Source organism: Macaca thibetana, chromosome 9, assembly GCF_024542745.1.
Source record: "Macaca thibetana thibetana isolate TM-01 chromosome 9, ASM2454274v1, whole genome shotgun sequence".
NCBI lineage: Eukaryota > Metazoa > Chordata > Mammalia > Primates > Cercopithecidae > Macaca > Macaca thibetana.
Window position 1 is genome coordinate 63,190,871 of NC_065586.1, and position 27,565 is coordinate 63,218,435.

Here is a 27,565-nt window from a genome sequence, read left to right on the forward strand (position 1 = left end):
ATGAGTATTCTCCAATTCTGCTGGAGGAACCATTTATTAAGCATCTACTATGGGCTGGGCTGAAACTTTGGTATCACATTTACTCCCCTCAAAATCATTTTTACAAATGCAGAAACAGTCTCAGGTGCAGGTATTTTTATAATAAGAAACTTTTCCAAGGGTATCACCCGGTGAATGCCTGGACTGGTTAATTCTAAAGTCGTGGTCACCTTGCAGACCTTGTCCCCATTCTGGGAGAGCCCGGAGCTGGTGGGGTTCCCCTGCCTCCCTCCCTAAGCCCTCCTGTTTTCACAGCTACCTCTCATCCCCTTCTCAGGAAGGCCCAGGGTGCTGAACCCCAGGCTGGGGTGGGCAAGGATGAGGAGTGGGGACAGAGGCTGGCATGTGGGGCAAGGGAGAGAGGCGCGGAATTACGGGACGCCGCTGCCAGGACTGCAATGGGAGGAGGGGTGTGTCCCCTACTTCGGAGGGGCGCTCGGGCTCTGTGGAGACAGCGCCATGCGAGAGGCTCGGGGCGCCCTCGCTCGGCGGGCACAGGTGCGCGGGTGCCATGACGACTGCGTTGCACGAGCCCCCTCCTTCCCCTGGCCTGGAGGCACGGAGCGGCGGGCGGCTGAGCCCGGCGGGCAGCAGCGCTGCGCGGGAGCCAGTCAGCCCGAGGGGAGGGAAACCGGCCAGGGCCTGGGGCTTGGGAGCGCACGCCCCCTTCCCGCCTCTAACCGGACCGACCGGACCAGCGGAGAGTGGAGGCAGGGGCGCAGCCCACAACCAAGTGCCCGGGACCGTCCCTCCGCCCGCTGGCCCGAAGGGGCCCGCTGCCTCCCGCCATCGGAGACCGCCGGAGCCCGCAACAGGGGGCAGCATGGAGGGTGAGTGGTCCCGGGCTGGGATCCAGCGGTGGGGCCGGTACCCCAGGCATGGGGCCGAGGGAGAGGAGAGGGGCCGGGCAGCTGATCACCCACGGCTGTCCAGAGTCAGACGATGTGACACTCTGTGCGTGACAGAGACAGAGACACTGAGAGAGGGAGAGAGACCTGGGGTGCCCATGGGTTCATAGGGTGTGTGTGTGTGTGTGTGCATGTGTATGTGAGAGAGAAAGACAGACAGAGATAGATGGAGAGAAAGACCTGGTGGTGCTCTGTATTCGTTGTGTGTCTGTGTGTGTGTGTGTGTCTGTGTGTGTGTGTGTGTGTGTGTGTGTGTGTGTGTGTGTGTGTGTGAGAAAGAGAGAGACAGAGACAGAGACATAGAGAAGACACTGAGAGAGAGAGACAAAAGACAGGCAGAAAAACACTTGGGGGTGCCTCTGTATTCATGTTGTGCGTGTGTGTGTGTGTGTGTGCGTGAGAGAGAGAGAGAGAGAGAGAGAGAGAGAAAGACCTGGGGTGCCTCTGTATTTGTGTTGTACACATGTGTGTGCATGTACAAGACACACACACACACACACACACAGAGAAAGAGAGAGACCTAGGGATAACTCTATGTCCGTGTTGTGTGTGTGTCCGCACACGGTCCCTGCTGTCTGAGCAGAGAATCATTTGAGACCAAGTGAGGAGGTGAGGACAGCTTGGCTGTTAGCTTCAGAGGAATTGTCACCCACGTTGTCTGCTTGAAGGGGTGGGGTTGTGGGGGAGATGAGATTCTAGAGGTGATATCCTCCATGCAGAATTTCTCTCCCTAGGGAAAGGAGAGTGAACTATGGACCTCACCTCCAGGATTTTAAGGGATAGTGGCCCAAGGCATAAGGCTGCTTGCTCCCACCTTACCAGAACCCTCTCTCAGCCATTGTGAACAAGGGGAACCATATTTAGGCTAAGAAACTGGAAAACCGAGGGCTGGTCCACTGTCTTGCTGAGTGTCTTTGAGATGGCGCCTAAACCCTTCTGTGCCACGGGTCACCCATCTATCAAATGCGGGAACTTAACATTCAATTGACTTCACAGGGTGTCTGTGAGGATAAAATAAGATGTGTTGTACAACCTGCCAGTATGAGACAGCTGCTGCAAGAGGTAATAAAACCCCAAAATTCCAATTAGTAATTGCAAACACTGCTGTTAAAAAAGAAAATCAAGTTTTACAGAAAATCTTGTGAAGCTGCACTTGTAGTTTTCCAATGAGCCAGGGTATGAAAAGCACACACACAAAAGAGGCAGGAAGGAATCAATAACCCAAGAGGAATCTGGAAGATTGGCAGGATCTGTAAGAATGGTGTTAGCAAAGACTGCAGCTCCAGTGAACAGAAGTCGGGGGAAATTGGCAAAGACAAGAGTGAAGAGTTTTCAAAGTCTAAGAATAACAAGAAGGAATCTGCTCTGGCTTAGGCTCGAGGGCAGGCAGAGCAAGGCACAGGCAATTTTACTTCAAATTGTGGAATAAAGAGGATAAGGAGGAGATTGAGACCCAAGATAGTCGAGTGATAGGAAGAAGACATCAAGTCACCTAAATGAGCTCACTCATTGTAGCCCAGACATATGACATCCCAGGGGCCCAGAGGTATTTACAGATACAATTATTGCTTATGAGGAAATTACAGAGAATGAAGGAAGTGCCAGAAAACTGAAGATGGGCAAATGTCCTGATTTTCAAAAAAGGGAAATATAGATTTTTTATTTAAAAAGCCTCTACGCTGCTAAGATTAGTTTTGACCTCTATTAAAATTCCGGAAGAAATGATCAAGCACAGTGTACACTTAGGAGACAACAAAGCACTTGCTCAGCTCAGAGTTTTTTCAAATTCTGAGCTGCACCCTTGCAAAGATGTGTGCCTGAGCATGTTCATCACAGTGCAAAATTGGAAACCATCCAGATAGCCATAAATTACGTAAATTAAATAAAAAATGAGACACACCTGCAATGGCATACTATGCAGACATTAAAAACTGTGCTTAGAATTTTCTTTATTGACATGGAAATATGTTCGCTACCTACTGTGAGTAATTAGAAAAAAACAGGTTTTTGAATGCATGTGTAGTATGATCCCCTTTATGCAAAATTACATAGGTTTATTATTGGAAATACACATATACAAGTGTATACACAAAGAGGTAGTCACTAACATCTTTGTTTGATTCTCCTGCTTCTGAAAGCAGACTCTAAGACAAGAGCTTGGGTATAGGGAGTTTATTTGGGAGATGATGCTGGGCAGTGGAAGTGAGGGAATGAGGAGAGTGAGATGAAGAAGGGAGAAGAGGCAAGAAATAGGTGCCTTAATGAGCTGGTTTTAGCTGTGGGCAACTGAGGGGTTCTATCCTGCTGGGGACACTCTGAGAAAAATGCAGCATGAACCCGAGGTTTACCGCACCTGAGAGGTGGTGTTGGCTGCTTCACCTCCCCACTGGTCTAGTATTGCCCCACTCCCGCAGTTTTGGGTTGTCCCTTTTTGTGACTTCAGAGAAAGCAGAGCAGAGAGACTCCCAGGTGCAGACTCGGTGGGTGCTGAAAATTTGAGGAACCATTCACCCCAGCTGATATCTTTGGGCCAATGGGATGTGGCAGGCAGAGAGCATCACAAACACAGGGGTTCTCTCCGGATGTGAGGGTTCTGTCATGTTTACTGTCTCTTTTAAGGTGCTCAGAATTCTTTGTTGTTGTTGTTGCTGTTTGAGACGGAGTCTCACCCTGTCACCCAGGCTGGAGTGCAGTGGCTTGATCTTGGCTTACTGCAACCTCTGCCTCCTGGGTTCAAGTCATTCTCTTGCCTCAACCTCCTGAGTAACTGGGATTACAGGCATGTGCCACCACACCTTGCTAATTTTTGTGTTTTTAGTAGAGACAGGGTTTCACCATGTTGGCCAGGCTTGTCTCGAACTGCTGACCTTGTGATCCGCCCACCTCGGCCTCCCAAAGTGCTGGGATTACAGGTGTGAGCCGCCACGCCCAGCCTAGAATTCTTTTATAATAAGCACACGAAACAAAAAAAGCATTTCGAAAAGAAAGAAAATAATGTATTGTTCATTAGGAGCCTATATTATACTCACTAAGAACAAATCCAGGAGCTCAAACAACTCAACAGCAAGAAAACAAAAAACCCAATTAAAACATGGTAAGAAATCTGAATAGACATTTCTCGAAAGAAAACATACAAATGGCTAACAGGTATATGAAAAAATGCCCAGTATCACTAATGATTAGGAAAATGCAAGTTAAAACCACAATGAGACATCATCCCTACCTGTCAGGATGGCTTTTACCAAAAAGATGAATGATAAGTAAGTGTTGGTGGAGATGTGGAGAAAAGAGAACCCTTGTGTGGTGTTAGTGAGAATGTAATAAATTTGCACAGCCATTATGGAGAACAGTATGGAGGTTCCTCAAAAAGCTAAAAATGGAATTACCATATGATCCAGCAAGCTCATTTCTCAGTACTTATCCCAAAATCTGAAATTAGTTACTTGAAGAGATGTCTGCACCACCAGGTTTATTGCAGCGCTATCCACAATAGCCAGGCTATGGAATCAACTTAATAGCCAGGCTATGGAATCAACTTAAGTGTATATCAAACGATGAATGGATGAGGATCATGGGGTATGTAAACACAATGGAATACTATTCAGCCTTTAAAAAGACAGAATTGTGTCATTTAAAACAACATGGACAATATTGGAGAACATTATACCACATAAAATAAGTCAAGCACAGAAAGACAAATACCACATGTTCTCACTTATATATTGAATGTAAAACAATAGAACTCATAGAGCCACAGAGTAGAATGGCTCTGTGGTGGGGGAGAATGGAGTGATGGTGGTCAAACAGTACAAAATTTCAGTTAGAAGAAACGGTTTTCTTTTTTTGAATTATATTGCATAGCATGATGCATAGAGTTAATAACAGAATATTGTACATTTCAAAATTGCCAAAAAGGCCATGTACAGTGGCTCATGCCTGTAATCAGAGCATTTTGGGAGGCCAAAGCGAGCAGATCATTTGAGGTCATGAGTTCGAGACCAACCTGGCCAACATGGTGAAACCCCATCTCTATTAAAAAATACAAAAATTAGCTGGGTGTGGTGCCACACACCTGTAATCCCAGTTACTCGGGAGGCTGAGGCAAGAGAATTGCTTGAGCCCGGGAGGTGGATGTTGCAGTGAGCTGAGATTGTGCCACTGCACTCCAGCCTGGGAGACAGAGCAAGACTCCACCTCAAGAAAAAAAAAAAAAAAAAAGATTGAGTCTGGGCACCGTGACTCATGCCTCTAATCCCAGCAGTTTCGGAGGGTGAGGCAGGCGGATCACTTGAGGTCAGGAGTTTGAGACCAGCCTGACCAACATGGTGAAATCCCATCTCTACTAAAAATACAAAAATTAGCTGGGCCTGGTGGCAGGCGTCTGTAGTCCCAGCTACTCGGGAGGCTGAGGCAAGAGCATTGCTTGAACCTGGGAGGTGGAGGTTGCAGTGAACCCAGATCATGCCACCGCACTCCAGCCAGGGCTACAGAGTGAGACTCCATCTCCAAAAAAAAAAAAAAAAAAAAAAAAAAAAAAAGACACAAACCTAGAGAATTAAATTCAGTCTCTCATGCTCAAAACCTTTTTGTAGCTCTCTCGTTAATAACTGAAATTGCATTATTAGAGCTTTCCTTTTTCTAATTTAATGTCTGACTCCTTTTGAAATGCAAAAGCCCAAAAGAGACACAGCGCTTTGTTATGAGTCATTTCCTCATCCACGTGAAGAAGTTTATCAGAATATTTCCTAAAAGAAGATTCTGCTAGGGTTAGAGAGAGAGAGAACATTAAGTAACCTAGGACTCCAAGCGGTGATGCCTCGTTAGGAGGTAATGGATCTCTAAGGGGTTAGGTGTACTGTTTTATTACTTCTCAGCTGAGCACAGAGTGACCCTGGTTCTGCCTCTGGCCATTGTGTGCCTGCTTCAGGCAAGGTTTTAGGTGATATATGCACTGTTCATAAAGTGTCGGCTTTGTAGCAGAAGCCTCAGGAAGGCAAAGTTCCCTCCAAATCAAGGATCCCTAATTGCTGCTAATGGACCCTAGAGGTCTTTATATGTGACCTGATGATACCCAAAGAGGATGAGAAAATGGTTGGAGGTGGCAGAGCCTGAGCAGGAGCTCAAACTCAGAACACGTCTCCTGGCTTATTTGATGCACCCTGAATCCCAGAGCCAAGCAAAACCTGGAGGTCTACCACTACTGCATGCTGTATTCTTAGAGCAAGTCTCTTTTTGTCTTTGAGTTTTGATTTTCCTGTGAAATGAAGATAATTCTCCTTTCCTTGTCAGAGATAGCTTGATGTTATATAAAACATATTTCAACAATAATGAATAATGGAAATACTATCTAATAGCGCCTATGGGATACAGCTAAAGCAGTGCTTCTAGGAGAATTCATAGCCTTTAGTACCTAACTTACTTATCAACATTCATTAATCATATTTATGTTCTAGGCCCTGTGCCAGATAATGAGGAGCATTTCAAGCTGAACAAGGCATGGTTTCTACCCCCTAAGACATTTCTAGTTTAACGAAAAGAAAAAAAAAAAAAATCTCTACACTTAGCTGAAGCAGGATGTGAAATGTGGCCAGGACTGCAGGTAAACTGAACCAGCAGACCTTGAGGAAGCAGACAGCCATTGAACCCAGAAAGGTGCTCTAGGCATATGTTTAGCCTTTTCAAGAGAAAGAGAGGGGAAATCCCTGCCTCCCCTTTACTTTCCCCTCCTCTCCCACCTTAAGCCTCTTCTACTTCCACTTTCTGAGGCCTGGAATTCTTTTAAATAGACTGGGAGTACAGGTTCAGTATGTGATAAAGGCAGTTCAGTTTTCACTGTGAGGTAAATGACTTGTATCAGAACCTTTTCTGAATACAAGTTTTGATGGGTAAAAACAGAGACCTCCTGGAGGAAGTAAGGAGAAATAAAAAGGGCTCAGAGTAGAAGAGAAGTGTAAAGAGGGGCTCGTTTGGGGGCTCTGGATGGCTGTATTGGCAACTCAGCCCTCAAATTATTTGGCCTTTGCCAATCCAAATGATTCTTGGAAGGGCAGCCTGCTCTCACTCACCAAAAAGAGGCCAGGCTTGCAAAATCCATGTTGCTGTGGTGGGTGCCTGGGATGGAGGGGCTTTGGTTCAGCCTGCAAGAGGAACAGTAGGAGGCTGCAATTCTCAAGAGGCCTCCTTCCTCCTAGACCCTCTACCACATCTACTTTTTACTTTCCTAAGTAGTGCTAAGAAAGCTTTTGCCAAGGCTTGCTTCCCTGGGAACAAACCCAAATGAACTGAAACCACACTGCGACCTCCTGGTTCCACACAGCTGCCTGGCAGATAGCTAATGCTGGCAATAAGCAGTCTGAAGTTCCGCAAGGACCTCTGTAATTTACTCTGCTGTCTCTCTGAATGTATTAACAACTCCATGAGGTTGGGAGAGGCAGGAAGCCCAGGTCATCCACATTCGAAAGCCAAGGAGAACACAGAGATGAAGCAGATCTCCCCAGTTCTCTTAGGAATACCAAGAGGTGGCATGGGGGCTTAGGGTCCACTATCATCAGTCTCCCAGCCACCCCAAACTAACTATACCACCCTTTAAAAATTGTACCAAAGCAGCTTTAAGACAAGTTCCCAAGCTTCTCCTCCAAACCAAGTTTCCCAGCCCCCTAACCTCTCTCTCTCTCCTTTTTTTTTTTCCGAGATGAAGTCTCCCTCTGTTGCCCAGGCTGGAGTGCTGTGGTGCCATCTCAGCTCATTGCAACCTCCACCTCCCGGGTTCAAGCAATTCTCCTGCCTCAGTCCCCCCAGTGACTGGGATTACAGGCCTGTGCCACCACACCCGGCTAATTTTTTGTATTTTTAGTAGAGACGGGATTTCACCAGGTTGGCCAGGCTGGTCTCGAACTCCTGACCTTGTGATCTGCCTCCTTCCATCTCCCAAAGAGCTGGGATTATAGGCATGAGCCACCGTGCCCAGCCCCCAACCTCTCTTATATGCAGTCAGTGACCACCATGGGGCCAGCTCTCAAGGCCATGCTTTCCAATTCCTGGGTCCGTGTCCTTTCCTCTCTGCATGAGCACAGTCTCCGTGGAAGATTACATGGCCTGTTAAGAGACAGCGTGTGGGATGGTGTTGGGGAGCGAGGTGAGCGCAAACATCTAATCTAGGGAACAGGAACCTTGGGGGGTCTATGGTGCTACCCCTGTCCATCTCTACCACTTCCTCTGACACTAGGATTCTGAACCTGGACTCTGCAGACTCCCAGGAGGTCCATAGATGACTAACTTGAATCCCCTTGTATTCACCAAGACACTAGGATTACAAGCAACAGAAACAAGTGCTGGCCGACCTAACCAACACTGGGAATCCATTGGAAGGGTGTAGGGAGGTCATCCAAGGGAAGGAAAAGCTGTATTATGAAGACTCAGAGGCAAATCCAAAGCAGAAGGGGTCTGATTGGCATCCTCTGGCCAGGGGTTGGTGCAGACTCCTGATGGACGGTCCCTCAAAAGCTCCATGTGAGGAGGAGGCTGACTCCCCAGGGGAAAAATCGGTACTCAAGAAACAAGGGGTCATGGATGCAGGGTGAGCCCAAACCCTCATGCCCAACACTCCCCTGAAAGTGTGTGTCAAAATCCAGGGCTCTTTTTGGGAGAGGATCCAATGCTTTTGGAGACCATAAATTCCTCCAGACAGGAACTGTTGATTGCCACAACAAAAGGAAGCCCTAGGAAAGCAGCTGTGAAGGAATCAAAATGCATCAGAGTCTTAAAGAATTTGATGACCCCCAAAATGTTAAGCCACACTAAACTTGACTGTGAGTGGTGGGAGGGCAGGGACTGTATGATTCAGTGGTTCTCAAATCTGGCTACACATGGAAATCACCAGGGGAGTTTTGTGAAAAATACCAGTGCCTGAACAACCCCATTCCCTGCCCATCATCCATATCACCCTACCACCCTGCAGAAATTCTGATCCAGTTGGAAGGGGCGGGATCTGTATTGTTAAAAGCTAGGTGATTTTGATATGAGTCGGGGCCAAGAACCAGTGACATCATCAGTATTTTATCACATGTATCAGAGTTTCCTTCTGATTAGAAAGGTTAGATGCAAGCTAGAAAAACCAAAAATAAAAATCACTTGAGGAAACACCACCCCTTGTGGACAAACAGTTATTTTTTCTGTTCATCTATAGTTCACATAAACGTACACTTTTTATACAGAGTACAGACTTATAATGTATGTACATACCATTTTGTAACCATTACTATGTCCCATGGTCAATACTTTCCCTGTCACCCTGAGACCTCACTCTGTTCCGTAGGGTAAACCGTGAGAAGTGGAATGGCTGGATCTGGGGGCGGGTCCCTCACCAGGGCTCTGGACAGATGTGCCTCGACTGTGAAGAGCTGGTTTGTTGTCCCCGCACCCTGCACCCCTCCCTACAGGGCACATCCATTCACTGGCCCGTACTGAATACTTCAATCGTCAATCTGTTAGACAGACAGAAGAAAGAAAGAGAGAAAGAAAAAGAAAGAAAGAAAGAAAGAAAGAAAGAAAGAAAGAAAGAAAGAAAGAAAGAAAGAAAGAAAGAAAGAAAGAAAGAAAGAAAGGAGGGAAGGAAGGAAGGAAGGAAGGAAGGAAGGGAAAAGAAAGAAAGAAAGAAAGAAAGAAAGAAAGAAAGAAAGAAAGAAAGAAAGAAAGAAAGAAAGAAAGAAAGAAAGAAAGAAAGAAAATAATAGAAAGAAAACAATCCCTAAATGAATGAGCTTAACCCAGAATCAGTCTGGGTGTTTCCCTGAGTTCACAGGCCTCCTACTGATGGCTTCATCCTTGTTACCATTTGCTTGTTGATCCTGGGAACACATTGGTGCTCCATCTCTTCCTGAGAGGTTGCCAGGGAACCCAGGCCTGGATGGAGAGGCTCTGGACCCACTGAAGAAAAGGTTAACCCAACAATCAAAGCAAAATTGCATTGCTTAGATTACAAATGAACTTGAACTTTTTGTTTCGTGTAGTGAACAGCCATCAGTCCTGTTCGTGCTGCATGGACTCGGCAGCCCTGTGTTGTGTTCTTCAGTGGGTTCAGCCCCTCTCCATCCAGGCCTGGGTTCCCTGGCAGCCTCTCAGGAAGAGGTGGAGCACCCATGTGTTCCCAGGATCAACAAGCAAATGGTAACAAGGATGAAGCCATCAGTAGGAGACCTGTGAACTCGGGGAAACACCCAGACTGATTCTGGGTTAAGCTCATTCATTTAGGGATTGTTTTCTTTCTATTATTTTCTTTCTTCTTTCTTTCTTTTCTTTCTTTCTTTCTTTCTTTCTTTCTTTCTTTCTTTCTTTCTTTCTTTCTTTTTCTTTCTTTCTGTCTTTCTTTCTTTTCTTTCTCTCTCTCTTTCTTTTCTTCTTTCTTCTTTCTCTTTTTCTTTCTTTCTTTCTTTCTCTCTTTCTCTCTCTCTCTTTCTCTCTCTTTCTTTCTTGAGGAAGAGTCTCGCTCTGTCACCCAGGCTGGCATGCAGTGGCACGATCTCAGCTCTTTGCAACCTCCACCTCCCGGGTTCAGGCGACTCTCCTGCCTCAGCCTTCTGAGTAGCTGGGACTACAGACGCCCACCATCATGCCTGGCTAATTTTTGTATTTTTAGTAGAGATGGGGTTTCACCATGTTGATCAGGCTGGTCTTGAACTCCTGACCTCAGGCGATCTGCTCGCCTTGGCCTCCCAAAGTTCTGGGATTACAGGTGTGAGCCACCGCGCCTGACCAGGGATTGTTTTCTTATTCGCACTTCTTTCAGTTTGTATTATAAAAAATTATGCTCACATCCGTTGTGTGGCTTATAACTATCAGCCCCGCTGCTGCTGCCTCACACGGAGTGCCATGTGTTATGATGTGATCTCAGTTCTCACAGGTCACCTCATCAAGTCCTCAGCACAGCCCTTCTTTGGTAAGTGTTCATTTATCTCCATTTTACCAATGAGGAGTCTGGCTTCCAGGGAGGTGACCTGACCTACCCTAGGTCACACCCAGAAAATGTCTGTTTTTCTGTTTTATTTTATATTTTATTTTTATTTTTTGAGAAAGAGTCTTGCTCTATCAGCCAGGCTAAAGTGCAGTGGTGTAATCACAGCTCACTGCAGCCTTGACTTCTCAGGCTCAAATGATTCCTCCCACCTCAACCTCCAGAGTAGCTGGGACTACAGGCATGCACCACCACACCTGGCTAATTTTTGAATTTTCTGTAGAGACAGGGTTTCACTCTGTTGCTCAGACTGGTCTCAAACCCCTGAACTCAAGTGATCCTCCCACCTTGGCCTCCCAAAGTACTGGGATTACAGGGGTGAGCCATGGTGCCTGGCCTGTGTTTCTATTTTAAATATGAGAATACTGGGTTCACACAGAGGTAAGGAGGCAGGAAGAAGGGCTGAGACTTCCCAGACTGTGTGTATCCACTCGAGGTGTCTTTGGCTCAAGGCTTTTAATTTTGTGGTTCTCAAACCACAGTGTGCATTGGAATCATCTGAAGGATGCTTTAAAATGTAAAACAGAGATAGCTGGGCCCCAGTCCCAAGGGTTTCTGGTTCCCAAGGCCAGGGTTGTGGCCCAAGAATTTCTGTTTCTAATGAGTTCCAGGTGATGCTGACATGGGTGGTCGGGACCCCACTTTGAGAATCACACACCCTGACCTCTCCTGGGTACCCCAGAGACAACCATTATCACACCCTGAGACAGGGAAGCTCCTCCAGTAGAGGAATGGCTTCACTGGGTTCAGTGGATAAAAATTTCATAGGCTGTAATTACAAGGGCACCCGGCAGATCCCAAGAAGAACAAGTCCAAGGTGTCAATGAGGTCTCTGGCCGCTAGCATGCAGCCCAGATGGGGTGGGAGGCCTGCCTGCCTCCTGGGGAATTGCCAGGAATGGGAAGGAGTTTTTCCTCCTTAAGAAGGGATTCATGTGCAGTGCTGGAATCTGGGCCCTGTCTAGAGATGATGCCCAGGCTCAGCTGAGGCTCTAGCAATGGGCAGGGTCACTCCCAGATACTTCTCAGGACACTCTTCAGAAGATGAGCTTACTTGAGGGTCAAGTGAAGGGTAGTGGGGGACATGGACTGGAGTCCAGCCTGAAAGATTCTGGTAATTTCCTCTGCCCATCCACACCCACAGATCCCCCCAGTCATGGGAGATGATTCAGAGCTAATTTTGAGGCTCAGCAGCGGTAAGCAAGTCTCCCAACGGGGTCTGGGATGAGTGATGCCTCTCATGGGGGTTCTTTCTGGAGGGGCCTGGAGAAGACCTTCCAACATCAGCACTGCCTGCCTGCAGCAGGACCCTCTCACCTGATTTCAGGATCCACCTTCCTTTCTCTTTTTCCTTCCTACAGATATTTATTTATTCCATAACTATTAGCTATTTATTGAACCATTTACTTTGGGCAGGCACTGACAAGACACTGAGGACACTGCCACCAACAAGACAGAGAAGATCCTTGCTTTGCATATGCTGTCAAGCATGGGGAAAAAGACAATCAATCTAGAAACAAACAAACTATTGACAGATTGACGAACATAAACAGATGCTGTGGGAAGACAACATATATGCTGAGAGCTAAAGGAAGGGACGAGCGAAAACCCTGGGGTTGGAAGAAACAGGAGTGTGTGAGGAGCTAAGCAGATGGCAAAGTGACCAGAGCATAATGCGCAAAGGGGTGAGGTCAGAGAGATGTCAACAGGGATCAGACCATGAAGTGTTTTGGAGGCCTCGGAAAGGAGCATGGATTGTATTTAAAATGCAATGAGGGTTGGGAGGCTGAGGCAGGTGGATCACCTGTGGTCAGGAGTTTGAGACTAGCCTGGCCAACGTGGTGAAACAGGATCTCCACTAAAATTACAAAATTAGCTGAGTGTGGTGTCGTGCACCTGTAATCCCAGCTACTCGGGAGGCTGAGGCAGGAGAATCACTTGAACCTGGGAGGCAGAGGTTGCAGTGAGCCAAGATCGAAGCCATTGCACTCCAGTCTGAGCAACAGAGCGAGACTCTGTCTCAAAAAAAAAAAAAAAAAAAAAAAAAATTGCAGTGAGGAGTCTAGGCAATGATCCTTAGTGTCTGCTGAAAATATTATGTTAAAAGCTGATGGCACAGTGGCTCATGCCTGTAATCTCAGCACTTTGGGAGGCCAAGACAGGAGGACTGCTTGAGCTTAAGAGTTCAAGACCAGCCTGGGCAACATAGTGAGACCTCATCTCTACAAAATAACCTTAAATGAACCCAGCTTGGTGGTGCACGGCTGTCGTCCCAGCTACTCAGGAGGCTGAGGCAGGAGAATTGCTTGAGCCCAGGAGGCAGAGATATATCACCTGAGCCCCGATTGAGCCTAGCACCACAAAGAGAAAGGCCACTGGACATAATCTGATCAAGACTCTAGATCTGACTACCAAGTGCAGGTAATACAGTGGACAGAGAGCAGAACATGTAAAATGACATCATGAGGAAGCAATCAGAAAAATCCAGCCTGCAGAAGCTCTACAGAACAACCACTCAGTCCATACGACAAATATACTGCAGAAGGGAAAAGAGACAGAGTGGGGACCTGTGAACTAAAAAAGACTTTGGAATCATGTCAACCAAATGTAGTATGGGGATAGTGGTAGATTTTATCATAATGGACCTTAATGAATCACACTTCCATGTCCACACCTCTTCTGCAATGCTATATTGCTTTTCTTCCTATCAAGAGGTGAAACTATCCACTGGCTTGAATCTGGGCATCCCTTGTGACTTGTTTTGGCCAATAAAATGTGACAGATGTGATGTGAAAATTCCAGAGTCTCGGTTTTAAGAAGCTTGTAGCTTCTTTTCTTGCTTTCTTGGAACCCTGAGACCACTGTTCTCTGAAGAAGCCCACACTAGCTTCCTGGAGGATGAGAGGCTACGTGGAGAACTGAAAGACATCCCAGCCAATCGCCAGCACTAATCACCAGCCATGTGAGGGACACCTTGGACCTCCCAGCCCCAGCTTAGCCAGCAGATAACTACAGCAGCTGCATGAGAGTCCCAAGAGAGACCGGGAGAAGAACTACTCTGCAGCCCTGATGGTGCCAGCTCACTGGCCCTGCTCCCCTGAGGGTCTTTAGCCTCCAGGCCCCCAGCCTCCATTGAGCCTCCAGGCCAGTGGCTGAGCTCTGGGTGTGACAGAAAGATTCCGTAGGGACTCTTCATCCCCTGGAACAGGCCTCATTCAGTCCCAGAGGAAGGCAGGAGGAGAGTTTATGAGACAACATCATGAGTCACCCCAACTAATGACTTCCCAGAAGAGCTGTGGTTGGACACTGAGCCTTCCCTTCGAAGCAAGCCTGGGGAAACACACACCAAAGCCTGGTCCTAATTCACAGACACACAGAGCAGGGCCAGCTCTGCTGCAGCATCATCATGGGACCTTGAGCAAGTCATGGAACCTCTCTGACCTCCAATTCAAACGAAACTAACACCTTAGGGTAATTCAATGAGGGTTTAAAAAAAATACAAAAGGAAACAAATGAGGCTAATACCTAGTGACTTACATCATGGGATGGCTCAGAGAGCTAAATAAAATAACAGATGTGGAAGTGCTTTGTTAAATGCTATGCAGGCAGAACAGCTGATCACGGGACAGGAGGAGGCAAAGGTCGAGCAGGAACCTCTGCTTTGGATGTTCTGCTGAATGTGATGTGCCTCTGCTCCTTAGCCCTTGTTCACAGTCCCCCTTCATTCTCCCTTTCTCTACGGCCTTCTTGCCTTTCTCAACTAAATTTCCGTGGAGGAGATGAAGGGGAAAAATATCAAAGAGTTTAAGGGCATAATAATCGGGTTCCAGCGGAAAACAAATGGTGCACTCAGAAGGGGTTTAAGTGAATAGAGTTTAATGGAAGAGGGGAGCGGTAAGAGAACCAGCTAGAAACGGTGAAGCACCCAGGGATTCACAACCACAGGAAACTGTTACCATTTGCAGGCCTATGAGTGCAAGGAGAGGGAAGAGCGTTACTGTAGTCATGCGAGCGCTAGAGCCATGAAAGGGGACTCACCCAATAAGAGCAGGCTGTGGCCGTAGGAAAAAACAGCTGCTGGAAGAATTGGGCCAGGCAGGAAGGGAGTCAGAAGACAAATACCCTGACCTCTCTCTCTGTTCCTGCCCTCCCATCTCCTTTGTGCCTGGCATTGGCTGAACCCAGCTAGAAGCCAGAAGACAAGAGAACCAGGGCAATGCAGAACTTAGAGGTTAGCCTCTGGGGCACACAGCAGGGCCAAGAAAGTTGGAACCTAAATAGGGTGGGGGGTGGTTAATAAGGAATAACCCACAGTGGAGAATGAGTTATGGGCAAGACAGGGCATGAAGTACAAGATCAGGGTTTGAGTGGTTTTAGGCTGAAAGTCTTGGATCAGTGCATCCAGTTGCAACTGGAGCTGGAGACATACTTGGGGGACCAGGGCATGGTTAAGATTGGGATACGGAGGGTCTCATTAGTGGTGAGAAATTGGTAATCTCTTCTTTGCCTAAGGTCCTGACCCACATATTCCTTTGGTCCTAGGGGAGCCCTCCCAGCCTCCCAACAGCAGTTGGCCCCTAAGTCAGAATGGGACTAACGCTGAGGCCACTCCAGCTGCAAACCTCACCTTCTCCTCCTACTACCAGCACACCTCCCCTGTGGCGGCCATGTTCATTGTGGCCTATGCGCTCATCTTCCTGCTTTGCATGGTGGGCAACACCCTGGTCTGTTTCATCGTGCTCAAGAACCGGCACATGCGTACCGTCACCAACATGTTCATCCTCAACCTGGCCGTCAGTGACCTGCTGGTGGGCATCTTCTGCATGCCCACCACCCTTGTGGACAACCTCATCACTGGTGAGTGCAGGCAGTTGGCAGCAGGAGTGTCCCCCACCCACACTTGAACTTCTCAGATAAGGCCAGAAATCGAAGCTTGAAAGACAGACATCATTGCTGGGCTGGCCTCTTGGCCATGCCATGGTCTCGAACTCTTAAGACAGTCTTGGAGCTGAAGAGTTAGACTAGAAATAAGAGATATAATGAATTCCCTGTTTTCTTTGTGCCTGGCATGATGTTACTTTTCATGCATTATCTTAATTCATCCTCACAACAATCCAATGAAGTAGAGTTTATGGTCCTCCCCATTTTATGGAAGAGGAAACATGCTCAGAGTGGTTTAGAAACTGGTCTGTAGTCACACAGCTAATAGGTGTCAAGGTCCACATTCTCACACCCATACTTCTAATTATTGTATTATACCATTCAGTCCCACTCTCTCATGGAGCTCCCATGGGCAGAATTAGAGCCAATGGGGAGAAGTGGAAGGGAGGCAGGTTTCCTCTGAGTCAGGAACTAAAACTCCACTCATCTGAGCTGGAAATTGATCAGGGCACAGAAGAGAGTCCTGCCTGTAAGTAATGAGCTCTCCATCCCTTGGAGTGTCTAAGCAGGGACTGGCCGGCCACTCAGTGGACCACTTGACCTCTAAATTCCTGCCTGTGCATCCTGCAGATGTCAGAACAGCACCATCTACTCTCTACTCTCTCATGCGACTGGCCTTTCTTGTTTTAGAATCAAGTTTCCACCAACCTGAGACTCCAGGTGAGGGACTGCTTTTCAGAGATACAGAGACCCCTAGAGGTCCTAGCCTGCAGATTCTGAGCTCAGAGCTCCCAGCAGCTCACTGGTCCTCAGGATCCAGAGCCATTCGGAGTGAGTTCACTGACTCAGGGCAGAGGGAGCCACAGCCCGGGTTTCTGTAGGTTCTAGGACCCAGGAAGTGGAGACAGTGCAGAGTCAGCTCCCCTCCACAGTACTGGCTCTGTCTGGTGGAACCGTTACCCACTGCTGAGTCCCAGCTTCCTTTGCCGATGCTGAACATAAACTGCATCCCTCTCCTTTCCAACATGTAGACACACACACATGTGTACTCAGGCACATATGTGCAGAGATGCATATATGTGCAGAGATGCACACATGCATACACATAAATACATGCATACCAGTCAACAGTGATATAATGAGGTCACTACCTGGTTAAGGTGGTGTCTCTCAGTCTTTTTCACACACTCATATTCAAAATATTGTTTGAATACATAAAGCATTCAGATGGTTCAATAGTCAAAAGCTACCAAAGTTCTCCAGTGAAAAATCTCCCTTCTGCCCCTGTCCTCTGGCGTCCCGGCTCCTATCCCTCCTGGGAGGCAACTAATGTTGCCAGTTTCTTGTGTCTCTTTCAAAAAATATTTTATGCGAGTGCAAGCAAATTAAGCACATGCTAAGGTTCCAAACAGTCCCGTACTTTTACTTCCCACCACACCCCACTTAAAAATATATCATGTATGCTGTAAAAAAGATTCATTAAAATCAACTTACATGTTGTTATCCCATATTAATAGATAAAAGAGTTTCTCATTCTTTTCACCAACTGCTTAGAATTCCATCGTATGAATGTACTACAATTGATGCTGATTTGTATTTATGTTGTTTCTAATACAATCTTCTGCAATTAAATAAAACTTCACACAGCTTCCTTTTTTTCTCTTTCTTTCTCTCTCTCTCTTTCTTTCTTTCTTTCTTTTTTTTTTTTTTTTGAGTCTCACTCTGTCACCCAGGCTGGAATGCAGTGGTGTGATCTCGGCTCACTGCAACCTCCGCCTCCCAGGTTCAAGCGATTCTCCTGCCTCAACCTCCTGAGTGGCTGGGATTACAGGCGCCTGCCACCACACCCAGCTAATTTTTGTATTTTTAGTAGAGACGGGGTTTCTCCATGTTGGCCAGGCTGGTCTTGAACTCCTGATCTGAAGTGACCTGCCTGCCTCGGCCTCCCAAAGTGCTGGGATTACAGGCATGAACCACTGCACCGGCCTCTTTTTTGGAGACAGTCTCACTCTGTCATTCAGGCTGGAGTGCAGTGGCACAATCATGGCTCACTATAGCCTCGACCTCCCTGGGCCCAGGTCCTGGGACTACAGGCATGTGCCACCACGACTGGCTAATTTTTCTATTTTTTGTAGAGATGGGGTTTTGTCATGTTGCCCAAGCTTGTCTCAAACTCCTGAGTTCAAGCCATCTGCCTGCCTCAGCCTCCCAAAGTGGTGGGATTACAGGAGTGAGGCACCATGCCCAGCTTTTTCTTGCTTTTGTTTTGTTTTGTTTTGTTTTTGAGACAGAGTCTCGCTCTGTCACCCAGGCTGGAGTGCAGTGGCCGGATCTCGGCTCACTGCAAGCTCCGCCTCCCGGGTTTACAGCTTTCTCCTGCCTCAGCCTCCCGAGTAGCTGGGACTACAGGCACCCGCCACCTCGCCCGGCTAGTTTTTTTGTATTTTTTTAATAGAGACGGGGTTTCACCGTGTTAGCCAGGATGGTCTCGATCTCCTGACCTAGTGATCCACCCGTCTCGGCCTCCCAAAGTGCTGGGATTATAGGATTGAGCCACTGCGCCCAGCCCATGCCCAGCTTTTTCTTCCTTTCTTTTTTTTTTTTTTTTTTTTGTAACTCACATACAGAAGGTTGAGTCATTCATTCAGTCTACAGTTCATGGCACTATGTGATTTCTCACTCTGTTGCAAAGCTCTTCTTTTGTTTATTTGTTTCCTTCTGTATACATATTCCACTCTCCATCTCTTCTCTGACCCAGAGGCAGCCATTCTGTTATATTTCTGTCTTTTGTATGCATTCGTAGAAAATGTGCTGTGAATGTATGCATGTTTTACATTTAAATATTTTTGTTAAGATATAATTTAACATACATTAAAATCTGCCTTTTTAGTATATAGTTCCACAAGGGTTTTGTTGTTGTTGTTGTTGTTGTTGTTGCTTTTTAAAAAGACACGGTCTTGCTCTGTCACCAAGCTGGAGTGCAGTGGTGAGATTATAGCTCACTGTGACCTCAAACTCCTGGCCTCAAGAGATCTTCCCACCTCAGCCTCCCCAGTAGCTGGGACTACAGAAATGTGCTACCATGTGTGGCTAATTTTATTTTTAATTTTTGTTTTCGTAGAGTTGGAGTCTCACTATATTATCCAGGCTGGTCTTGAATTCCTGGGCTCAAGTGATCCTCCTGCTTCTTCCTCCCAAAGTGCTGGGATTACTAAGCTGGCTGAGAATAGTATTTAGAAGCCAAGGTCTGGGTTCTAGGTGTGCTCATGGGTATTGGGGTGTCATTGCTTCTAGGTGCTCTCAAGGGACAGAGATAGGAAATATATGTATACTAACAGAAATATTTCACACACATATCTTTATTTCTGTATCTGTCCACCTGTATGTGTATTAACATGAGTTCAGACTGATACCTTTGATTCCAACCCACTGTCACAGGATTCATTTTAACTTGACCCTCTTCCTTATTGGTAACTTCATTTTCAGACAGTGAGAAATCTAGCTGTATTTATCTACAACATATTTACTTATTGGTTCAATCTTAGTATACACATAAGGTAGCTTCATTATTGCTAACATACTTCTTTCTGTGATTGAGGTTTGCCTGATATTTTCCCATAATTAGATCCCGTTTATTCAGTTTTGTCAAGAGTACACACATTTATTAGTGACAGTACAGAATTTGTATACAGTTCTTTTTGCTGTTATAGTATACAGTCAAAATGTTTTGCAAAGTTACTCCAGTTAGTGCGTTTCTTCTTCACCCCTTCAATGTAAATATTATTCAATTTAAATACAATATTATTCATTTGTAATACAATTAAGCTTATTTGTTAATGTTTGTATTTCACTTTGGGTCCCCCTCCCCAACCACATTGTGATAGATGATAATTGTTTATTTTTTGAGTGAGTGAAACATTGCCATGATTCTAAAAAGTCAGAACCATAAAAAGATATACTCAGAGAGGCATCACTCTCATTATCTCACCTAGCCCATTCACCCACTATTTCTACCCAGTTCTTATCTTCTCTCTGTTTAGATAGCTAATCTCATTATTCTGATTTATCTTTTCTGTATTTCTTTGGTACAATGAGAAAATAAGCATATATTTTCTTAATCTCTTTTTTCTTACATGAAAGGTAATATACTACAGACAGTCTTTATACTTTGCTTTTTGCAAACCACATGCCTGTGGTTCCAGCTACTCAGGAGGCTGAGGCGGGAGAATCGCTTGAGCCAAGAAGTTGAGGCTGCAGGGAGCCATGATCACACCATTGTACTCCAGCCTGGATGACAGAGCAAGACCCTATCTCAAACAACACAACACAAAACAAAACAAAACAACTGATGTCTGGGTCCTATCACTAGAGACTCTGATTGTAACTGGCCTGGCATGGGTCTGAGCATTTGTTCTTTGCATAGCTCTCCAGGTGATTCTCATGAGCAGCCAGTGTCAAGAACCACTGACCTAGAACCTGAGCCAGGGCTATGGGAGCAGAGAGCCAGGCAGGGCTGGATGCTCTAAAGCTCATGGAAAGAAATCATTGGTCAATATAAAGAAAATCTCACTAATACTGTTGACCCTTGAACAACATGGGTTTGAACTGCATGGGTCCATTTATATGAGGGTTTTTTTCAACTAAATGCAGATTAAAAATACAGCAAAACCCGTGTATATTAGGCCATTCTCATGCTGCTATAAGGACATACCTGAGACTGGGTAATTTATAGAGGAAGAGGTTTAATTGACTCACAGTTCTGCAGGGATGGGAAGGCCTCAGGAAACTTACAATCATGGTGGAAGGGGAACCATGTCCTTCTTCACAAGTCAGCAGGAGAGAGAAGAATGAGAACTGAGTGAAGGGAGAAGCCCCATATAAAGCCATCAGATCTCGTGATGAGAACTTACTCACCATCACAAGAATAGCATGGGGGAACGCACCCCCATGATTCAGTTATCTCCCATGGGTCCTTCCCATGACTTGTGGGGATTATGGGAGCTACAATTCGAGATGAGATTTGGGTGGGGATACAGTCAAACCATTATCACCGTGTATATACAGAGGGCTTCCTTTTTCTATACACAGGTTCTGCAAGGCTGACTGCAGGAATGGATTACGTGCAGATTTTGGAATTCTTGGGGGGTCCTACAACTAATGCACTGTATAAACGAGGGGATGACTGTAGTGAGAACTGTCCACGGTTTTATGGGCTGGTTGGTTCCTCATTTCTGGAAGTGTGCAAGCAGAGACCAGATAACCGCTTGCAGGACATGGAGGAAAGATCCAAGCTCAGAGGGGACTTGGCTTAGAGGGCTTGCGGTCTCTGGCTTTTGATGGGTGGCCATCTTTCACTCTGTGGGGGCCTCTGTCATTGCAGGGTGGCCCTTCGACAATGCCACATGCAAGATGAGCGGCTTGGTGCAGGGCATGTCTGTGTCAGCTTCCGTTTTCACGCTGGTGGCCATTGCTGTGGAAAGGTGAGAGGTTTCCTGGATGGATTATCCCTAGGCCAACTAGGGCCTGGCATTAAGAGGAGCCACTGCCTCTAATGCTGGATTGGCTGGAAGGCTGGGGCTGCACTGTGGTAAGTGGGGCTAAATCCTGACCTGCAAGAAGAAGGGTTGTGGACCCAGCTGCCCTCTCCCTAAACTTGGGGAACCTGATAAGGACACTACCACCCCCTTCTGGAAGGCCTGAAGGCAGCCTTAGTTGGCTTTCGTTGAGATTCCTGGGGTCTGTGAGGAGCTCAAGAGCAGTCCTCATTTCCTGAGCAGCAGGAATCTAAGCCAGGAGAGCCAGAGCTAAGGGGGACAGCTTAGGGGTGGGTCTCAGTATGGCTGGGGAGGAAGGATTCCTCCCTGCTCCTCATTCTGTCCCCACTGGCTCCTGCTGGTTCCTGGCAGCCCAGGCCATACTCAATCCCCATGTTCACCCCTTCTGGTTTTTCAGCTTCACATTCCATCGGATTCCCTGGTAAGTATAAGTCTATCATGTGGCCAGAGGTATGGAGCAGAGCCAGGGACAAGGAGGCTTTGCAATCAATAAAGCACTGATTTATTGAGGAGGCCTCCATATTGCACTGCATGAGTGCTCCTCCCCCACAGCATTGTTAGTGGTAGAAGGGCATCCTCTGGTTGCTTCACCCCAGGGAAAGGTGGGCAGGCAGATCAGCTGGAGGTGTGCTCACTCCTATCTTGGTGTATCATGTTGGGTGGGTCACCTAACTACTCTGAGCCCCTGTAGTCTCACCTGTAAAATAGTAGCTACCCTACAGGATGGTTGGGAGGCTTCAGTGAGCTCCTGCTTGTAAAAGCTTATGCACAGTTCCTGGCACAGAGTCCAAATATCAGTTGCTAATAGTATTTTGTTTCTTCTGCACACCCATTCCCTCCTCCTTGTTCTCTCCCCAGCATGGGCATATCTTAGCCCTGCCCTTTGTAGAATCTAGTGTTCACATCCTCTCTCCACCTCAAGCCCAGTTTTTTGTAACTCAGTGAAGTAGGCAGCTGGAGTAATGAAGTGGGTTCTACTCTCCATAAGGCCACTAACTAGCTGGGTGATCAGGAGAAGTCCCTTCCTTTCATCAACCTTTGTTTTGTTATCATTGTTGAATGAAATGAGAGTGTACAACTTCTCCCAGTGGTGTTTGCAGTATTCTTCAAGTCCCACCTCATCCAGGAAGCCTGCCCAGATTACCCCAAGATTCTCCTCCACCCATTTACTGCTATTGCACTCATAGCCAGTACTGCAGGCTTTAAGAATTATTTATTCTCTGGAGATTTCTTTTCTTTTCTTTTCTTTTTTTGAAGGGGGAGACAGCGTCTTGCTCTGTCACCCAGGCTGGAGGGCCACGGCGATCTTGACTCACTGCAACCTCTGCCTCCCAGGTTCAAGCCATTCTCGTGCGTCAGCCTCTGGAGTAGCTGGGATTACAGGTGCGCACCACCATGCATGGCTAATTTTTGTATTTTTAGTGGAGCAGGGTTTCACCATGTTGGCCAGGCTGGTCTCGAACTCCTGGTCTCAAGTGATCCGCCCTCCTCAGCCTCCCAAAGTGCTAGCATAAGCCACTATTCTCTGGAGCTTTCTTGAGGGTGTGAAGTATGAAGCCAGTAGGTCAAAGTAGGTCAAAGACAACAAGGCTTGAGTCAGGCTGTGGGAGAGGTAAAAGGTCAGGCTATGAGGCCAAAAACTGGGTTGGCAGGAGGGCAGGACGCAGTGTAGTGAAGTGGAAAGAACACTTGACTGACAGTCAGCTCTAGACCTATGTTCCAGTGCAGGTTCTGACTCTAAACAGCCACGTGACCGTAAGACCCCCACTGGGCAAGGTTTCCTGGAACCTCCATTAAACAAGTAAGATTGACTGTACATTCTCCAGGTTTCTATTTTCTGGCATCAGTAGATGACAGAAGCCATTCTGGGGAGTAGGAGCCCTCCACCTTTTTCCTCATTATTAAGCATTTGAAATGTCTCAAGAAGCGTAGTGTTATCTCACTTAATCTTCACAACTACCCCATAGAGTAGGTCATACTATTGGCCTCATTTCACAGATGAGGAAACTAAGGCTCAGAAAGTATTTTGAGTAACTTCCCCTCTGGTCATTCAGGCATTTATCTAATCACACTCTACCGAGATGAAAAGCCATGGCATCTGCCCTCAAAGAGCTTGCAGTTGAGCAATCACCTTTGCACCACGCTGCAGGGGGAGATTTTTATCTACCCCTACAGCAGCTGTTTTCAACTCTGGTTGCACAGTAGACTTCCCCAGGAGCTTTTTTTTTTTTTTTTTTTTTTTTTTTTTTTTTTTTTTTTTTTTTTTTTTGAGACAAGGTCTTGCTCTCTTGCCTAGGCTGAAGTGCAGTGGTCTGATCATGGCTCACTGCAGTCTCAATCTCAACCTCCTGGACTCAAGTGATTATCCTGCCTCAGCCTCCTGTGTAGCTGGGAGAATAAGCAAGCATCCCCTCGCCTGGTTAATTTTTTTTGGTAGAGATGGGGTTTCACAATGTTTCCCAGGCTGGTCTCCAACTCCCGGGTTCAAGTGATCCTCCTGCCTTGGCCTCCCAAAGTGCTGGGATTATAAGCATGAACCATGGCACCTGACCCCAGGAGCTTTAAAAACAAAAACAACAAATAACAAACAATGCTAAAATCCCTTTCTAGACTAATTAGGTTGGAATCCTTGGCCTGAATACGTAGGAACGGGTTTTGTTTTTGTTGTTGAAATGCTTCAGGAGAGTCTCATGCACATGGAGGGTTAACAGCTACTGGTTTATGTGGCATATGAAGCAAGACAAATCTGGGTTTAAGGCTGGTCCTTGCAACTTGCTGTGTGACCTTGAGCCAATTGCTTAACATTGAGTCCCAGTTTCCTTGTCTGTAAATCAACAGCATAATAACTATCTTAAAGGCCTCACCTTTAAAAAATAAGAAAGGGTGTAATAACAGATGCTGAGTTGTCTTCATGAGGAAATAAATGGTGCAGACTTGTCCTTGCATTGTGGAGATACTGACTATGGCCAAGATGACATAGGGACAGCCTGACATCTGACCTCCTGAGGTTTTCTGGAGAATCCATAAACAGAAACTGTGTTATTGGACGCACCTAATCGTCCTTCTCAAGGACAGACTGTGCACTCTGATCGCTCTGCTAGCTGCCAGCTAATCAGTTTACCCCCAAAAGTACATAAAGGGCCCCGTGAGGCGGCTCACACCTGTAATCCCAGAACTTCGGGAGGCCGAGGCCGGAGGCTCGCTTAAGCCCAGGACTTTGAGACTAGCCTGGGCAACATAGTAAGAACTCATCTCTACAAAAATTAAAAGACATTAGCCGGCATGGCCGCGCATTCCTGTGGTTCCAGCTACTCAGGAGGCTGAGGTGGGAGGATCACTTGAGCCCGCGAAGTGGAGGTTGCAGGGAGCCATAATTGCGCCACTGTACTCCAGCCTGGGCGACAGAGGGAGACCCTGTCTCAGGAAAAAAAAAAAAAAAAAAAGAAAAGTGCAAAAGTGCACACAGGATTCATTGTTCCCACATGATCTGCGGTTTCCTCCTCCCTTCTCACAAATCCTGTAGCTGCCTTTGTTCTTTGACTACTCAGCCAATTCAGGTCTCAGCTGTTCTTCGAAGCCGCCCTAGATGCGATAATGAAGGTCAGGTGCCCGCATCCGACCCTCCCTCCCCTCGCGGGGACCCTAGGACCCACCCAGATCCCGCCTCTCTCTCTCTCGGCGGCAGGTTCCGCTGCATCGTGTATCCTTTCCGCGAGAAGCTGACCCTGCGGAAGGCGCTGGTCACCATCGCCGTCATCTGGGCCCTGGCACTGCTCATCATGTGTCCCTCGGCCGTCACGCTGACCGTCATCCGTGAGGAGCACCACTTCATGGTGGACGCCCGCAACCGCTCCTACCCGCTCTACTCGTGCTGGGAGGCCTGGCCCGAGAAGGGCATGCGCAAGGTCTACACCACTGTGCTCTTCTCGCACATCTACCTGGCGCCGCTGGCGCTCATCGTGGTCATGTACGCCCGCATCGCTCGCAAGCTCTGCCAGGCCCCGGGCCCGGCCCGCGGTGGGGAGGAGGCGGCCGACGGGCGGGCTGCGCGGCGCAGGGCGCGCGTGGTGCACATGCTGGTCATGGTGGCGCTCTTCTTCACACTGTCCTGGCTGCCGCTCTGGGCGCTGTTGCTGCTCATCGACTACGGGCAGCTCAGCGCGCCGCAGCTGCACCTGGTCACCGTCTACGCCTTCCCCTTCGCGCACTGGCTGGCCTTCTTCAACAGCAGCGCCAACCCCATTATCTACGGCTACTTCAACGAGAACTTCCGCCGCGGCTTCCAGGCGGCCTTCCGCGCCAGCCTCTGCCAGCGCCGGTTGGGGAACCACAAGGGGGCCTACTCCGAGCGGCCCGGCGGGCTTCTGCACAGGCGGGTCTTCGTGGCGGTGCGCCCCAGCGACTCCGGGCTGCCCTCTGAGTCGGGCCCTAGCAGTGGGGCCCCCAGGCCCGGCCGCCTCCCGCTGCGGAATGGGCGGGTGGCCCACCACGGCTTGGCCAGGGAAGGGCCTGGCTGCTCCCACCTGCCCCTCACCATTCCAGCCTGGGATATCTGAGGTGGTCCCGGGAGGGCTGGCCCCTGCCTGAGGGCCCCGATTGGACACGAGATACATGCGCGCGACAGCGGCCTGGTGAGGTTAGGAGAGGATGCATGGTGCCTCCCTCTCCAGAGCCAGGCAGTGGTGGGCGGCTGCTGGTGATGTCTTCTCTGCTGCCTTCACCCTCAGTAGAGGCAAATGCGGGGGACAGGAAGGAACCAACTTGCCCTGAAACCCTTCTGTGTGGTGGGCTTGACAAACATCATCTCACTGAATTGTCACAACGCTTTGGAGATAGGTTTTCTTCTCTTTCTTCTACAGATGCAAAAACTGAGGCCTGGAGAGGAGACGTGACTCGCCCAAGGTTCTCAAGTGGAAATGGCATGCGAAGCCATCTGACTCCAATGCCTGTGTGGTTTTTATCATCTCCAGCTGGCTCCAAGAGGGCCCCAGTAAGGAAGGTAGAACACTGTGAACTGAGTAAGTCCTAATTAGGCAGCTAGGAAGAAGCGAAAAGCAAAGCCGGCCTGTCCCTTGATGCTTTGTGTCCATGTGAGGGAGTCCCTCATTTTCCGTTACTGAAGCCACTCCCCTTGATCCTTTTCTAGAAGAACATGGTGTGCCCCCGCTGCTAGCTCTAATGTGTTGGTTTGTCTTGTTTGTTCCAAGAAGTTCCAAGAAGCCATTGTCCTCAGAGCCTGGCAGCTTCAGAACGAGCCTTGGGGAGGCTGCCTCAGTTGCAGGGCACTCTAGGTCTTGCCCTCTGGATCTGAGCTTAGAGAACGGAGGAGGGACTCCCAGACCCAGGCAAGAACTTACAATGCCACAGACATTGTAATGCTGCAGGGCCACAGGAGGTGTCCTTTTAAGTACTCAGACAACAAGGAAGAGGAAGCACGGTATGCATTTTCCACACTGGGAAACATCTGCTCACTGGGGCTGCAGGTACAAAGCCTTGCCCAAGGTCTCTCTCCTCCCTGCTTCCTGGGAGGGAGAAGTTGGTCAACCGAAGCTGCAGCCAGCGTGCCCTTTGGAGACTCCTGAAGGACACACACTAAACTCTTCCCCAGCACAAATGACTTGTGTGCCCTAAAGACGTACCAGGAGAGCCCTGTTTACTCTGGCTTTCCCCCAGCACCCCTGCATCAACTTGAAGAAATGTGGCTTTTTTCCAGGGGACAGGGGCACATGGGATTGCCTTGGGGGGTCCTTTCACAGGCCCCTTCATCTTGCAGTTAACTGGACATTTCCCCCCACCTCTATAGAAAACACGATGTTGCTAGAAATTTAGTAAACAGAAAAGAAACTTTTCCAGGGGTCAGGGCTCTGAGGTTCTGTTCCCTTAACCGATATACAATGACTGTTTACTGTTTGCTCCACTCTAAGTTCCAGGTACAGGGGCAGAATACAATTCCTAAGCAGTTGTACAATACATTCTCCAAGCATGTCCCCAGACACTGTCTCATTTAATCCATAGTAATGAGGTTGAAGGAGATTGAACGTTATTGTCATTTCACAAAGTGACTGAAGCTCAAAGGGGCCAAATTCCCAGGGCCACAGAGGGGCAGGATTTAGATTAAAATTTGTCTTCTGATTGTTCTTCCTGCCCTGCATGCTGCCTTTCAAGGAAGGTGGG

General features: G+C 47.7%; 3 protein-coding genes across 3 annotated transcripts in view; all 3 read left to right on the forward strand.

Moving 5' to 3' along the window:
* SAR1A (secretion associated Ras related GTPase 1A) overlaps positions 1–27,565 on the forward strand; it is a 537,387-nt gene that overhangs the window by 411,601 nt on the left and 98,221 nt on the right. The gene's annotated exons all lie outside the window — the stretch shown is intronic.
* Positions 1–27,565, forward strand: part of PPA1 (inorganic pyrophosphatase 1) — a 478,362-nt gene that overhangs the window by 402,664 nt on the left and 48,133 nt on the right. The window lies entirely within an intron of this gene.
* Positions 551–27,278, forward strand: NPFFR1 (neuropeptide FF receptor 1). The gene is made up of 7 exons (XM_050803129.1): positions 551–993; positions 8,425–8,523; positions 9,262–9,349; positions 12,100–12,151; positions 15,468–15,812; positions 21,217–21,316; positions 25,077–27,278. Exons 1-7 carry the CDS (start codon positions 551–553, stop codon positions 25,945–25,947), a joined length of 1,998 nt encoding a protein of 665 aa, XP_050659086.1. The 3' UTR covers positions 25,948–27,278.

Excerpts from the sequence above, each read along its gene's own strand:
- NPFFR1 (XM_050803129.1), top strand. The coding sequence starts at position 551 with ATGACGACTGCGTTGCACGAGCCCCCTCCTTCCCCTGGCCTGGAGGCA. Across the intron at positions 8,524-9,261 it reads CAAGGGGTCATGGATGCAGG|GGTAAACCGTGAGAAGTGGA; the intron begins GTGAGCCCAAAC and ends TCTGTTCCGTAG. Across the intron at positions 9,350-12,099 it reads GCCTCGACTGTGAAGAGCTG|ATCCCCCCAGTCATGGGAGA; the intron begins GTTTGTTGTCCC and ends CCACACCCACAG.